Genomic DNA, 12,143 nt, shown 5'->3' on the forward strand with positions numbered 1-12,143 from the left:
TATGCTAATTAGACATCTTTCTGTTTTTAGCTGGTAGCGTTTCTTTTCCTTCAAAAATAGGCATTTCTCATATCCATTGCAGTCTATATTTGATCTTATTTATATAGTACTTGAAATAGGAACAGATAACTTTTATCTAGTTAAATTGTGAGTCTTTCCAAAATGATACTCACTTTAGGCAAAAGTAACTATATATACAACCTTATGCCCTTCGTCCCTGCCCTTCAGGAGGTCTGTGTAGAGTGAGCATCCTCCGCACCCCTGCCTGCCTGCCCTGCTGGTGCTGTTCTGAGTTGTGATTGTACAGTGCTCCACTCTCGGGTTGTTGTTGTTTTGTTTTGTTTTTTGTTTGTTTTTTTGTCTTAAGATTTGGCTTTCAAAGGAGAGTTTTGATTGGACATTCAGTCGTAAAGGAAAATACCGAGCATATTTAAGGGACTAGGAAGTAAGGCTGTCAAGAAAACGAAGAAAGAAATAGAAAAAATAAGTGGTTTTAAAGAGTTTTTCCTTTTTCCGTGGAATAAATTAGAAAGGCACTGTTCTCTTTGCCGCCAGTGCCCAGGGTTCACCTTGTGCACCACAGAGTCTGCAGTTATGACCATGTCAGCATCAGAGTAGAGTTCAAGGGCTTGACAAGAGGAGGGAGTGTGCGTGCTTCCAGACGAGTTTGCAGGAAAGGCTATGTGACTGAAGAACTATTTCTCTAGGGTCAATTTCTTCCTTCCATTTTTTCTTATATTAAAAGTAAAAACACAGATTCAGTGAAATAATTGTTTTGTTTGATTTAAGGAAGATTTGAGTAGCACTTGTATTCATTATATGTGTAATCAAAACTAAACATAGATAAACAAAACTGAAACAAGTTTTTAATTAAGAAAAGGAAAAGAAACATTAGTGAAAGAATAACTACTGGTAACCTTTAAACTGAAAAGCAGCTGTAGCCTGAACAACATCCTAGAGACCTCAGAGAGCCCAAACCTTCGAAGTAAGGTACGGATGGGCTGGTGGAGACTCATACTAAATACCACATTAATCTCCAACTCAGTGCGCTACCTTCCAAACACAGTTTGGCTTCTGAAGGATGCCTGCTAGTGCCATACATAGAGGCGTGAGTCCCCAGTTGGGGGAACACCCCAGAACTGCTTAGGAGCAGGAAAATGTGAACCCAAAGGAGAAAAGAGATCCATTAATAGAGACAGACCCACAGACAGTGCTTACAGAACTAGTGGATACTTATGGCAGGTATTGGAAGTGTGTCCAGGCATTAAGGGAAAGCTTCAATATGCTGAGAGAGTAAAGAAGGACACTTCCCCGAGGCTGCTGCACTTACCCTGGAAAGTCCAGTGTGTAAAAGGAAGCCTTCGTCCTTCCTGAGGGAAACAGCTCCCAGTTAAAGAGGGAAGGAAGCACACGAGAGGGGATCAAGCAGCACACATACATGTGTGTACACTCAGTTCTGTGTGATAGGAGTGTCTCGTTATTGGAGAAAAACATTTAATGGAAGGAAAACTTTCTCCAGGTATGATGTCAAATGGGAATCCTCATCCCCAATAAGCTAACTCAGCCCGAGCAGAATGCACGGGGCATCAAAAGCTGATGTAAACAGCACCGTCTAGAGCAGCCAGGGGGATGAGTTGGTGCTCATAGGAGCTGACTCTGTGTTGGAAACAATACAGGTACAAGATAGTGGGGTGTTGGTAGCACACTGAACTACAACAGTGTCTACATGAAATGTGTGACCCTCAGCTCAGTGGTAGAGAGCTTACTTAGGGTGTTTGCAGCCCTGGCTTCAATTCCTAGCCCCAGTAAACCAAAAAATTATACCAAAGAAAAAAAATCCTTGAAAGCTAATAGCAAAATTAATACATCTTACCATCTACATAAACACTGTAGGAGATGATAATAAAGGGAATTCTTCAGGATGAAGGAAAGTAACCTCAGAGTAATGAAGAAAGTGAATTGTGGACCTTTAAGGGAGCCTAGAGCAGTGGCTCCCAGCCTTCCCGATGCCAGTTCCTCAGGTTGAGGGGACCCCCACCATAAATTATTTCCTAGCTGCCTCGTCACTGTAATTGTGCTGCTGTAATAAATTATAATGTAAATATCTGTGTTTTCTGGTGGGCTTAAGTGACCCCTGTGAGAGGGTTGTTTGACCCCAAAAGAGGTCGCAATCCATGTGAACCACTGATTTCAAGGGAAGTAGGAGTGTACTGTTGTGAGGTGGGGTGTGCAGTGTTGGAGGGTACACAGAAAACTGTCCAGCAGTCTCTGCAGCAGACAAGGAAAGAAGGAAAGAAATGCAAATGAAACAGGAGAAACCAGCAAGACAATAGACGGACGTGCAGCCTGGCAGGTAGCTGTTAGAATGTAGAAGACGGTGTGCTCCCGTAGAAAGGCAGTAATACCTTAGACTGAATTACAGCATGGCCCAGGTGCCTGCTGTCTGTAATACACACACCCTGAGTGCAGAAGACAGTGTACAATTAAAAGGACGATAGAAGCCAGGCAGCACTAATCACAATAATGCTGAGATAGCTGTGTCAGCACCAGGGGAATTAGACGAGGTGCTAACGTGAGAAACAGAAACACTTCCCGGTGATAATAGCATCAGTTCATAAAGGGTGCATTTGTCTAACAGTAACACTGAAGAGCATGGAGTACAGTAGTTATGGAGCCAGGGATGGTGACACAGGAGGCCAAGCTACTCAGATCTCTGTGGGCTCCGGGCTATCCTGGTCTAAATAACAAGTTCCAGGCCAGCCAGAGCTAAACACAAAACCAAACCAGCAACGCTAAAGCTGCACACACCAACACTCATGATTCCTCGATGTTTTATCTTCCCAGCCCTTAACTGGGCAAGCCTTCTCCTGGTGTGCACGTGGTTGTGCCTTGCCAAAGCTCACGCTTAGTGCTCTCAGAACCTGTGTGTAGAAAGAAGCTATTTTTGGGAACAGTAGGTTTATGGTAATGCTGAAGATGCGCCAGGTTGTTAGGCAACGAGAATCCTAAGTGCTGGTTAACAAGCTCCCTGATTCTAGAAGCAAGCGGTTCATTTGCTAGCTCAGTGCTGTATATAACTGTTTAAAAGACAACCAATTTGCATGAGCTGATTTTAATGAGAATGATTTCTCTGTGCACTTCTGTAGTGGTCTGTATTAAGAGTTTTGAAATTTTGACATTTGTGACTAGGTAAACAAGTTCTTAGTGTCCAGCATCCTGAAGTACGTACAGGGAAACAAACGGCACTGCCTTTTAGTAAAACTGTGACGTTAAGAATCAGTTCACTCATTTTCTCATGGTAATTTAGCCCCGTGGTTATGCTGTTTGCGTGTGATCCACGGTGTGGTCAGCTGCTGTCTAACTGTGAGATGTGTTGGGGAGTTACTAGGTCTTGGAGAGTAGCCTGTCTCTTGGTGTCATTGACTGCCGACCTGCCCCACAGGGGAGACCCGTGGAGGAGGTGAGCCTTTACTCGGCTCTGCTCTTTGGAACTTAAAGGTCTCAAACTGTGTAGATTTGTTAAGTGGTAGTGGTGCTTGGTAAGAAAGTCCCAAAGGTCACGATTCTTTTTGTACCACAGCACATTAGCCTGTTCAGACATAACTTGTTTTATTTGAGCCTTCCTTTAGAAATACCTATAAATGCCCTAAGGCCCACACCACCCTGGGTATGTGTTGTCTGGTTTAACAGAGTATTCTGTGACCAGCTTTACTATTAGGAGTTTCATTGTTGACCTGAATTAAGACTGTGATGTGTTCATTTTTATATCCACATAAGAGTTGAGTTTCTGCTTTTTGAAAATTAGCTTGGATGGATTAGAACACCAAAATAAACCCAAGATTTCATGGTAACAGAGACATGGGGTGGTTAGTGGCCTAACTTTATTAATGACTACACCTTTTATTAAAATACCATTTCCCTCCATTTTTATTATCTTTAAAAATTGAGAATTTCATACATGCATATGTGTTTTGATCAAAGCCACTCCTATTTCCTCTCTCTACTTCCTCCCCATCCCTCAACTTAGTTTTCCTCCCAACTCCATGTACTCTTTTTAAAAAACCTACTGAGTCCACTTAGTGCTGCCTGCATGTGCTTGGGTGAAGGACCATCCGATATTGGATGGGCAGCCTCTCAGGAGCCACAACCTTGGAGAAAAGTGACTTTTCCTTTCCCCAGCAGCCATCAGTCACCAGTAGTTCCCTGGAGTTTGTCTGATGTGCTCTTCCGCTCTCCACACTGGCATGGCTGCCTTGACCTGGTGCGGGAATTGTGCTTGCAGCCCTGGCCACTCTGAGTGCCTAGGAGCAGCTAACTAGCCTACTGGGTCTGGAAAACCATTTCACTATAGCTGGCCAGTCCCTCTGGTGCTTAGAGTCTTTGTACCACAGAAAGCTTTCATCCATCAGCCGTGAGCATGACTGTGATGGATGTAAATGCAGGCGGGTGGGTGCCCAGGCTCGAAGTCCTGCTCCACAGCACCGCTGTGAAGCTTGCCTGCAAGAGGGCCAAGGTCCCAGCACACAACTGGACTTAGATGATTTCTTGATCACTTTGGATTTCACTACACAGTCCCTCAAGCTGTTCTATTTTAGACATCAGTAGTTTGTCACTGTAATGAGTCTCATAATTTCAAACTATTTTATGATACTGCTAATTAGCGCAATAACCTGACACCAGGCAGGAAGAAAAACAGTATGGTGCACAGACAAAACACTTACATAGGCTTTCCAAGATAAAGGATGAACTTGCAGGGTAGTTTCTACTTGAAGTAAAAGAGAGAGAGAGAGAGAGAGAGAGAGAGAGAGAGAGAGAGAGAGAGAGAGAGAGTAGAGAATTCAAAATGAAATAGAGGCAAAGTCGTTTGAGCACTGCCTAAGTAACAGCTAACATGCAGAGAGCCAACAGCCTATTTAGGACCGCATTTCCTCTGTGTAGAATGGTGTGTGTGTGTGTGTGCACTAAGACGAATATATAGGGTTTTTTAAGAAAAGCTCATTAAAAAGCTCTCATCTGTCGACTGAATCATATAGTTTAAATGTTGAAGATGTTCTACAAAGATTCATCTACTCAGTGCTTTGTACGGACATATAGAATACAGTCAAGGTAACTGTAGTGAGTGCTACATCCTTCACCTGAGTTCCAGGCTTTAAAATTCCTTCCCAGTATTGTTTTTTCTCTACCATGCCATGTAGACTTCCCCGGGAAACATTTAATGAAAGCGAATGTGTGGACTTGGTGGAGATCCCACCTCCCACACTGTCAGAGTTCATGAGTCTCAACTAAGGGTTAGACGTGGCTCACTGCAGGGAATCCCCACTTCTGGCTCTCCTCTGGCTGTGGCTGAGCTGGCAGGGAGAAGGAACCCTGCCTTTCCTCCCTCCACTGTCTGACTGCTTCCAAGACTGTGTTGATCCACCACCTCTGCTCTCTCTGTCTTCCACAGTCCGTGTTCAGTTTTAATTCCTTCTGTATCTCAGTGGCCTCTTAAACAGGGAGCAGCATGGGAAAGACCGTGCTATCACATTCCAACACTCAGAACCGGTTACAATCTTGTAAGGTCTTTTGGCCAGGTTTTATTTAATTATCTGTGTTTTACCTTTGTTCTGCTTTTCAACTGTTGTTAATTATTGACATTTGTAAACTAATTTAGCTTAGAAACAGGGCACAAATTGCAACTTGGTTTTACTAATATTTTTATAATGACTTAAAAACTAAAATTAAATTGCTACATAAGATTTTTCAGTATGTTACTCTTGTCAGTTATTTGTTTTTTTTATTTTTATTGAAAGAAAAAAAAAGAAATTCCCGCCTCCTCCCAGCCTCCCATTTCCCTCCCCCTCCTCCTACTCTTCTCCTCCTCCCCCCACTCCTCTCCCCCTCCCTCTTCAGTCCAAAGAGCAGTCAGGGTTCCCTGCCCTGTGGAAGGTCCCAGGTCCTCTCCCCTCCATCCAGGTCTAGGAAGGTGAGCATCCAAACTGGCTAGGTGCCCACAAAGCCAGAACATGAAGTAGGATCAAAACCCCGTGCCATTGTCCTTGGCTTCTCATCAGCCCTCATTGTCCGCCATGTTCAGAGAGTCCGGTTTTATCCCTTGCTTTTTCAGTCACAGTCCAGCTGGCCTTGGTGAGCTCCCAATAGATCAGCCCCACTGTCTCAGTGGGTGGGTGCACCCCTCGTGGTCCTGACTTCCTTGCTCATGTTCTCCCTCCTTCTGTTCTTCATTGGGACCTTGGGAGCTCAGTCCAATGCTCCAGTGTGGGTCTCTGTCTCTATCTCCATCCATCGCCAGATGAAGGTTCTATGGTGATATGCAAGATACTCATCAGTATGGCTATAGGATAGAGTCATTTCAGGTTCCCTATCCTCAGCTGCCCAAGGAGCTAACTGGGGACATCGCCCTGGGCACCTGGGAGCCCCTCTAGGTTCAAGTCTCTTGCCAACCCTAAGATGGCTCCCTTAATTAAGTTATGTGATTCCCTGCTCCTCTATCCAACCTTCCTTTCTCCCAATCATCCCGTTTTCCCCCCAAGTTACCCCCATTCTCCCCTTCTTACTTTTCTCTCCCCATTTCCCCTTACCCCCGTCCCACCCCACCCCCAAGTTCCCAATTTTTTGCCCGGCAATCTTGTCTACTTCCCATACCCAGGATAACAACTATATGTTTTTCTTTGGGTTCACCTTCTTATTTAGCTTCTTTAGGATCACAGATTATAGACTCAATGACCATTATTTGTGGCTAGAAACCAATTATGAGTGAATACATCCCATGTTCCTCTTTTTGGGTCTGGGATACCTCACTCAGGATAGTGTTTTCTATTTCCATCCATTTGCATGCAAAATTCGGGAAGTCATTGTTTTTTACCGCTAAGTAAGTAGTACTCTAATGTGTATATATTCCACACTTTCTTCATCCATTCTTTTATTGAAGAAGTTGACCAATGGAATCGTATAGAAGACTCAGATTTTAACCCACAAAACTATGAACACCTCATTTTTGATAAAGGAGCTAAAAGCATACAATGGAAGAAAGAAAGCATCTTCAAGAAATGGTGCTGGCACAACTGGATATCAACCTGTAGAAGAATGAAAATAGACCCATATCTATCACCATGCACAAAACTCAAGTCCAAATGGATCAAAGACCTCAAGGTCAATCGGAACACACTGAACCTGATAGAAGAGAAAGTGGGAAGTACACTACAACAGATGGGCACAGGAGATCGCTTCCTATGTATAACCCCAACAGCACAGACATTAAGGGAAACGTTGAATAAATGGGACCTCCTGAAACTGAGAAGCTTCTGTAAAGCAAAGGACACTGTCACTAAGACAAAAAGCCAACCTACTGACTGGGAGAAGATCGTCACCAACTCTGCAACAGACAAAGGTCTGATCTCCAAAATATATAAAGAACTCAAGAAACTAGACTTTAAAATGCTAATTAACCCAATTAAAAAATGGGGCACGGATCTGAACAGAGAATTCTCAACAGAAGAAGTTCAAATGGCCAAAAGACACCTAAGATCATGCTCTACCTCCTTAGCAATCAGGGAAATGCAAATCAAAACAACTTTGAGATATCATCTTAGACCTGTCAGAATGGCTAAAATCAAAAACACCAATGATAGCCTTTGCTGGAGAGGTTGTGAAGGAAGGGGTACCCTCATCCATTGCTGGTGGGAATGCAAACTTGTGCAACCACTTTGGAAATCAGTGTGGCGGTTTCTCAGGAAATTTGGGATCAACCTACCCCTGGACCCAGCAGTACCACTCTTGGGAATATACCCAAGAGATGCCCTATCATATGACAAAAACATTTGTTCAACTTTGTTCATAGCAGCATTATTTGTTATAGCCAGAACCTGGAAACAACCTAGATGTCCTTCAATAGTTATCTGTTTTTAAAATGATATTTAATACCCTCTTGTGCCTTATGATTTTAAACCCTTTGTATGGCAGCATAGTCCTTTTCCTGTATATTCTTTATGTTGTAGTCAGATTGCAACAAACTATGAGGTGTGAGGCTGGGCTAATAACAACATCCATCATCCTGCTCCTAGTGATGAGCTAGAAACAGCTTCTAAAGTTCACTTCTGACTTGCTGAAAAACAAAACAAAACCCCAACAAAATGTGGTTTTCAAATGTATGTGTCACAGTTGTTAATTGCCATCTCTTAACAGGTTTTGACTGTTTAACTTATGAAAATTAGTTTTGACATTATTTTGATACACTTGTTATGAAGGTCAGTAACTACAGGATCATTCACCAGACAGTAGATCACATGATGTGACTAAGTAGATTCCCAACCAGTTTCTTCCTTATTTCTTAGGGCTTATCTGTGTGTGTGCATCTGGGTGTGAAGGTGGAGTTTCTTCCTCTGTCATTCTCTGTATTCCCATGAGACATGGTCTCTCCCTGAACCTGGAGTTTATGTTTCCATGCTGAACCTTGTAGCCATCAAGTCCCCCCAAATCCTCCTGTCTCTGTACCTCTTGGTGTTAGGGTTCTAGGCAGTTTACGTGGCTACTGGATCCTCTTGATGGCAGAACAAGTAGTCTTAACTGCTGAGCCTTGTTTGCTCTCCGTCAATCTTCTGCCGCCCCTTCCTAGAAGAAAGTAAACATCACTGCACTGTGTTCAGAGCATTTGTTCAACATGCCTTCCTTCTCCCTGCTCTTATTTTGCAATATTTAGCAGTTCTTGAAAAATTATCAAGTTCCTTAACTTAATAAGGATAGATCCGAACCCAGGTACTGTTGACCCAGCATCTCGGAATGGACGTCTCTTCTACTCCCATCCACATTCCATACTTACAAATCACAGACTCGTGTCTGTAGATCGTCTTACAAATTATTTTGGGCATTATTATAGAGAAGAACATAAATCCCAGAAAGACAGCTTAAAGAATTAGCATCTATTCTTGGCAACTTCATTGCATAGACATGTATGACAACTAGAATAATTTCTTACTGCTTTTATCAGATGGTTTGACCCAACTCTAAGCTGAGGTTAAGTGTTCTGAACACATTTAAGGTATTCTGGGTTGCACTGTTTGGTAGGCTAAGGATGTTAAATGCTTTTTTCTCCTCCCATGTTTCTAGCTTGATTCATCAAGATGTAAGCCCACCCTGAGTCAAGGAATCTTTGTATGTGAGGTGCTGTTTTAGTCGTGATGGCCAAGCGGCGGGTGAAGCGCAGCCCCTGACTTTTGGAGGCTGCATGTTAATGAGGAATATGTTAGTAAACAGTAGTTACTCGTCCCCATCAGTAGGAACTGCTCAGCATGGAGGTGAAGCGTATCATTCAGACATTCAGACGTCATTCAGATGTGTGATCTTAGAGTCCCTGGGGTCATGTCATGTTCTGGCTTTGTTTGCTCATCAACAGGGAGCAGATCGTAAAGCAGTCTACTGAGCTGGTCTGCAGAGCCTATGAGGAAGTTCATGCAGCCGTGATGAATCCCGTCAACGCGTACAAAGATCCGGAGAGCATCCTACACAGGTCGCCTGAGCAAGTGAAGACACTGCTCTCCTGATGATCTTGATGGCATTTGCAGATTACTGCTGCCTGGCAACACCAAGGGTGGTTTGGGTTTTTAATCTGAGTCTTTATTTTGAAATTTGGGGGTTATAGTTTTCTTAATGTAAGATTGTAGGTGAGTTTCTTTCATTCTGAGCTCGCATGGAGATAAATCAATTTTGACTTGAGTCTGTACTGCTATGTCTTCTTTCTAGGTAGCAATGTTCTGTTGTTCATTGGCTGCCTCTACATAGCTTAAAGGTCCCCTTGATTTGGGATTATAGATGGAGGCAGAAAGTCAGAGGGAAGATTTCAGGATTAAGTGCAATGAGTTCTAAGTACCATGTGACATAAACTGCAGCTGTTGTTGGTAACAAATGTCCCTTTATTGAAGATTCCTCTGCATTCCTTGCAATGAATCGCTTCTTAAACCTAGCTCATTTCTCTCTCCCCCAGATAAGTGTCAAAGGGTTTGTTAGAAAGAAGCGAAGTTGAGGCTATCGTCTCCTTTCTCTTACTTTTGTACCTGCAGCCTCGTTCCTTGCAGACATTTGTGCGGGCTGAAAGGTCAGAAAGCCTGCACATGGGAAGCCTCGTTTTTCCGGGTGGGTATTCACCTAATCTAGCCACCTACACTCTCTGTTCTATGTTCACACTAAAAAGGTCGTTCAGAGCAAAAGTAACTCTATGTTATCCATTGTGGTGTCAGTCTGTCTTGTTGGTCTTTTCAATGAATACATGTGGCATATTTTATCAGAACAGCATAAGACAAGGCAGGAGCTTACATTGTACATAATTTATTACTATTGTGAAAAAGATTGACACACTTAGCATTTCGTTTGCTGAGAGAAAATATATTTTTTCTTGTTACTTGGTTTTCTTAATATATATTAAACTATTTCTGGAACAACAGTCTTTGTAGTATTTTTATCCTTCTCACAGATGTGTCCTGTACAGCGGAGGGAAAGCAGCAGGTAGGGTGTGGTACAGTCTTAGGCTGAGAAGCACGGTGACGTGGAAGGTTAGGAGGACAGCACAGACCCAACACCGAGGTCTGCTGATGCCAGGCTTTGTATCCTGGACTGTGTTGATTTGCATGACTGTAACCTCATCAAAGATGACGTGGTGCATGGGAATGAGTGTTGTGTGCAGAACTGGAGATTCAAGGTGGCAGTGCACCCAGTGGCCAGATCGGTGCAGTCCCTATGAAATTCCATCTGCCTTGTTTTTTTCTTTCAGAAATGGACAAACTGTCCAATAATTATATAAACACAAAACCAACCATAGTATATTAGTACTCAGAACAATGTATACTGCTACCAGGATGGGCTGCTATGGGGTTCTGTCCTAAGAAGCCCAGAGTAAGTGGGCACTGCCCAGTTGGAAATATATTCCATCCGCCTAACCATACGACAGCAGAACTCAGCCACACAGCACCGAGGTAGAGCATTAGCAGCGTGTGCTGGTGACAGTGGGCTGGCTTGACTTGCTGCTGTCCACCACACCCAGTGGGAGGGGGAATAGATTTCAGTAGATGTTTTAAAATGTGTGTTAAAGGGTAAGACTTGTACAAACCAAACCAGATAAAATCCCAGCCTAGACGGGGAGGTCTGCACTCAGCCTTTAGCTTCTGAGGAGAAGCAAAGTCAGTTTTCTTTTTTGTTGCGACCTCTGGCGTGTTTACCACATGCCAGGGCAGACCCCACAAGAGTAGTTGGCTAGCACAATACAACTCAAGGGGTTTGATTAAGAGAGAACATGAAGTTGGGGTTGGGGTGGAGGTGGGCCTGGGAACAGGGAGAAGGGAATAAATATGATCAAAGTACATTGTATGAAATTCTTAAAGAATTAATATAAAAAAATTAAAATGAAAAACAAGCCAGGAATGGTGGTGCACACCTTTAATCTCAGCTCTCGGGAGGCAAAGGCAGGAGAATCTATGTGAGTTTGAGGTTCGCCTGGTCTACAGAGCAAGTTCCAGGACAGCCCGAGCTACACAGAAAAACCCTGTCTATGTATTTGACAAGGCCTATTGTGCAGACTATATGTCTTCAGAATACAATGTACAACCCCAATATGACTGAGTTTTTATAGCTGCATTCTGCGTAAGCATTTACCCAAAGATGATACAAAAGATGACTAATGAGCCCCTGAGAAGAAGGCACCGAAGCGGCCAGCAAGCTTGTGGACAGAAGCTCCATGCTGATAGGTACTCTGGAAGTGCAAGTTGAAGCCACAGTAGGATGCCATTTCACACATAGTAGGGTAACAATTTTTTTTTCTTTTTTTGGGGGGGAGGGGCGGGTTCGAGACAGGGTTTCTCTGTGTAACAGTCCTAGCTGTCCTGGAACTAGCTTTTATAGACCAGGCTGGACTTGAACTCACAGAGATCCGCCTGTGATGGAGGAAGGTCATTGGCTAATAAAGGAACTGCCCTGGCCCATTTTATTGGTTAGGACATAGGTAGGTGGAGTAAACAGATCAGAACGCTGGGAGGAAGAGGAAGTGAGGTCAGAGACTCCACAGCTCTCTCGGGAGCAGACGCCAGAGAGAGACGCCTCAGAGAGAGACGCCATGCTCCTGGCTCCTGGGCAGACGCATGCTATGAAGCTCCGACCCA

The 12,143-nt window shown here is 43.6% G+C and overlaps 1 protein-coding gene across 1 annotated transcript in view; it reads left to right on the plus strand.

Moving 5' to 3' along the window:
* Positions 1-10,435, plus strand: part of Cog6 (component of oligomeric golgi complex 6) — a 44,745-nt gene extending 34,310 nt beyond the window's left edge. Inside the window, exon 19 of the mRNA XM_041659538.1 lies at positions 9,392-10,435. Within this exon, the coding sequence (XP_041515472.1) occupies positions 9,392-9,539 (148 nt within the window). The 3' untranslated portion in view covers positions 9,540-10,435. The remainder of the gene's footprint in view (positions 1-9,391) is intronic.
* Positions 10,436-12,143: the final 1,708 nt, after the last annotated feature.

The sequence above is a fragment of the Microtus oregoni genome, unplaced genomic scaffold (genome assembly GCF_018167655.1).
Source record: "Microtus oregoni isolate MIOR12 unplaced genomic scaffold, Mior012 000010F_ref0000083, whole genome shotgun sequence".
Taxonomy (NCBI): Eukaryota; Metazoa; Chordata; class Mammalia; order Rodentia; family Cricetidae; genus Microtus; species Microtus oregoni.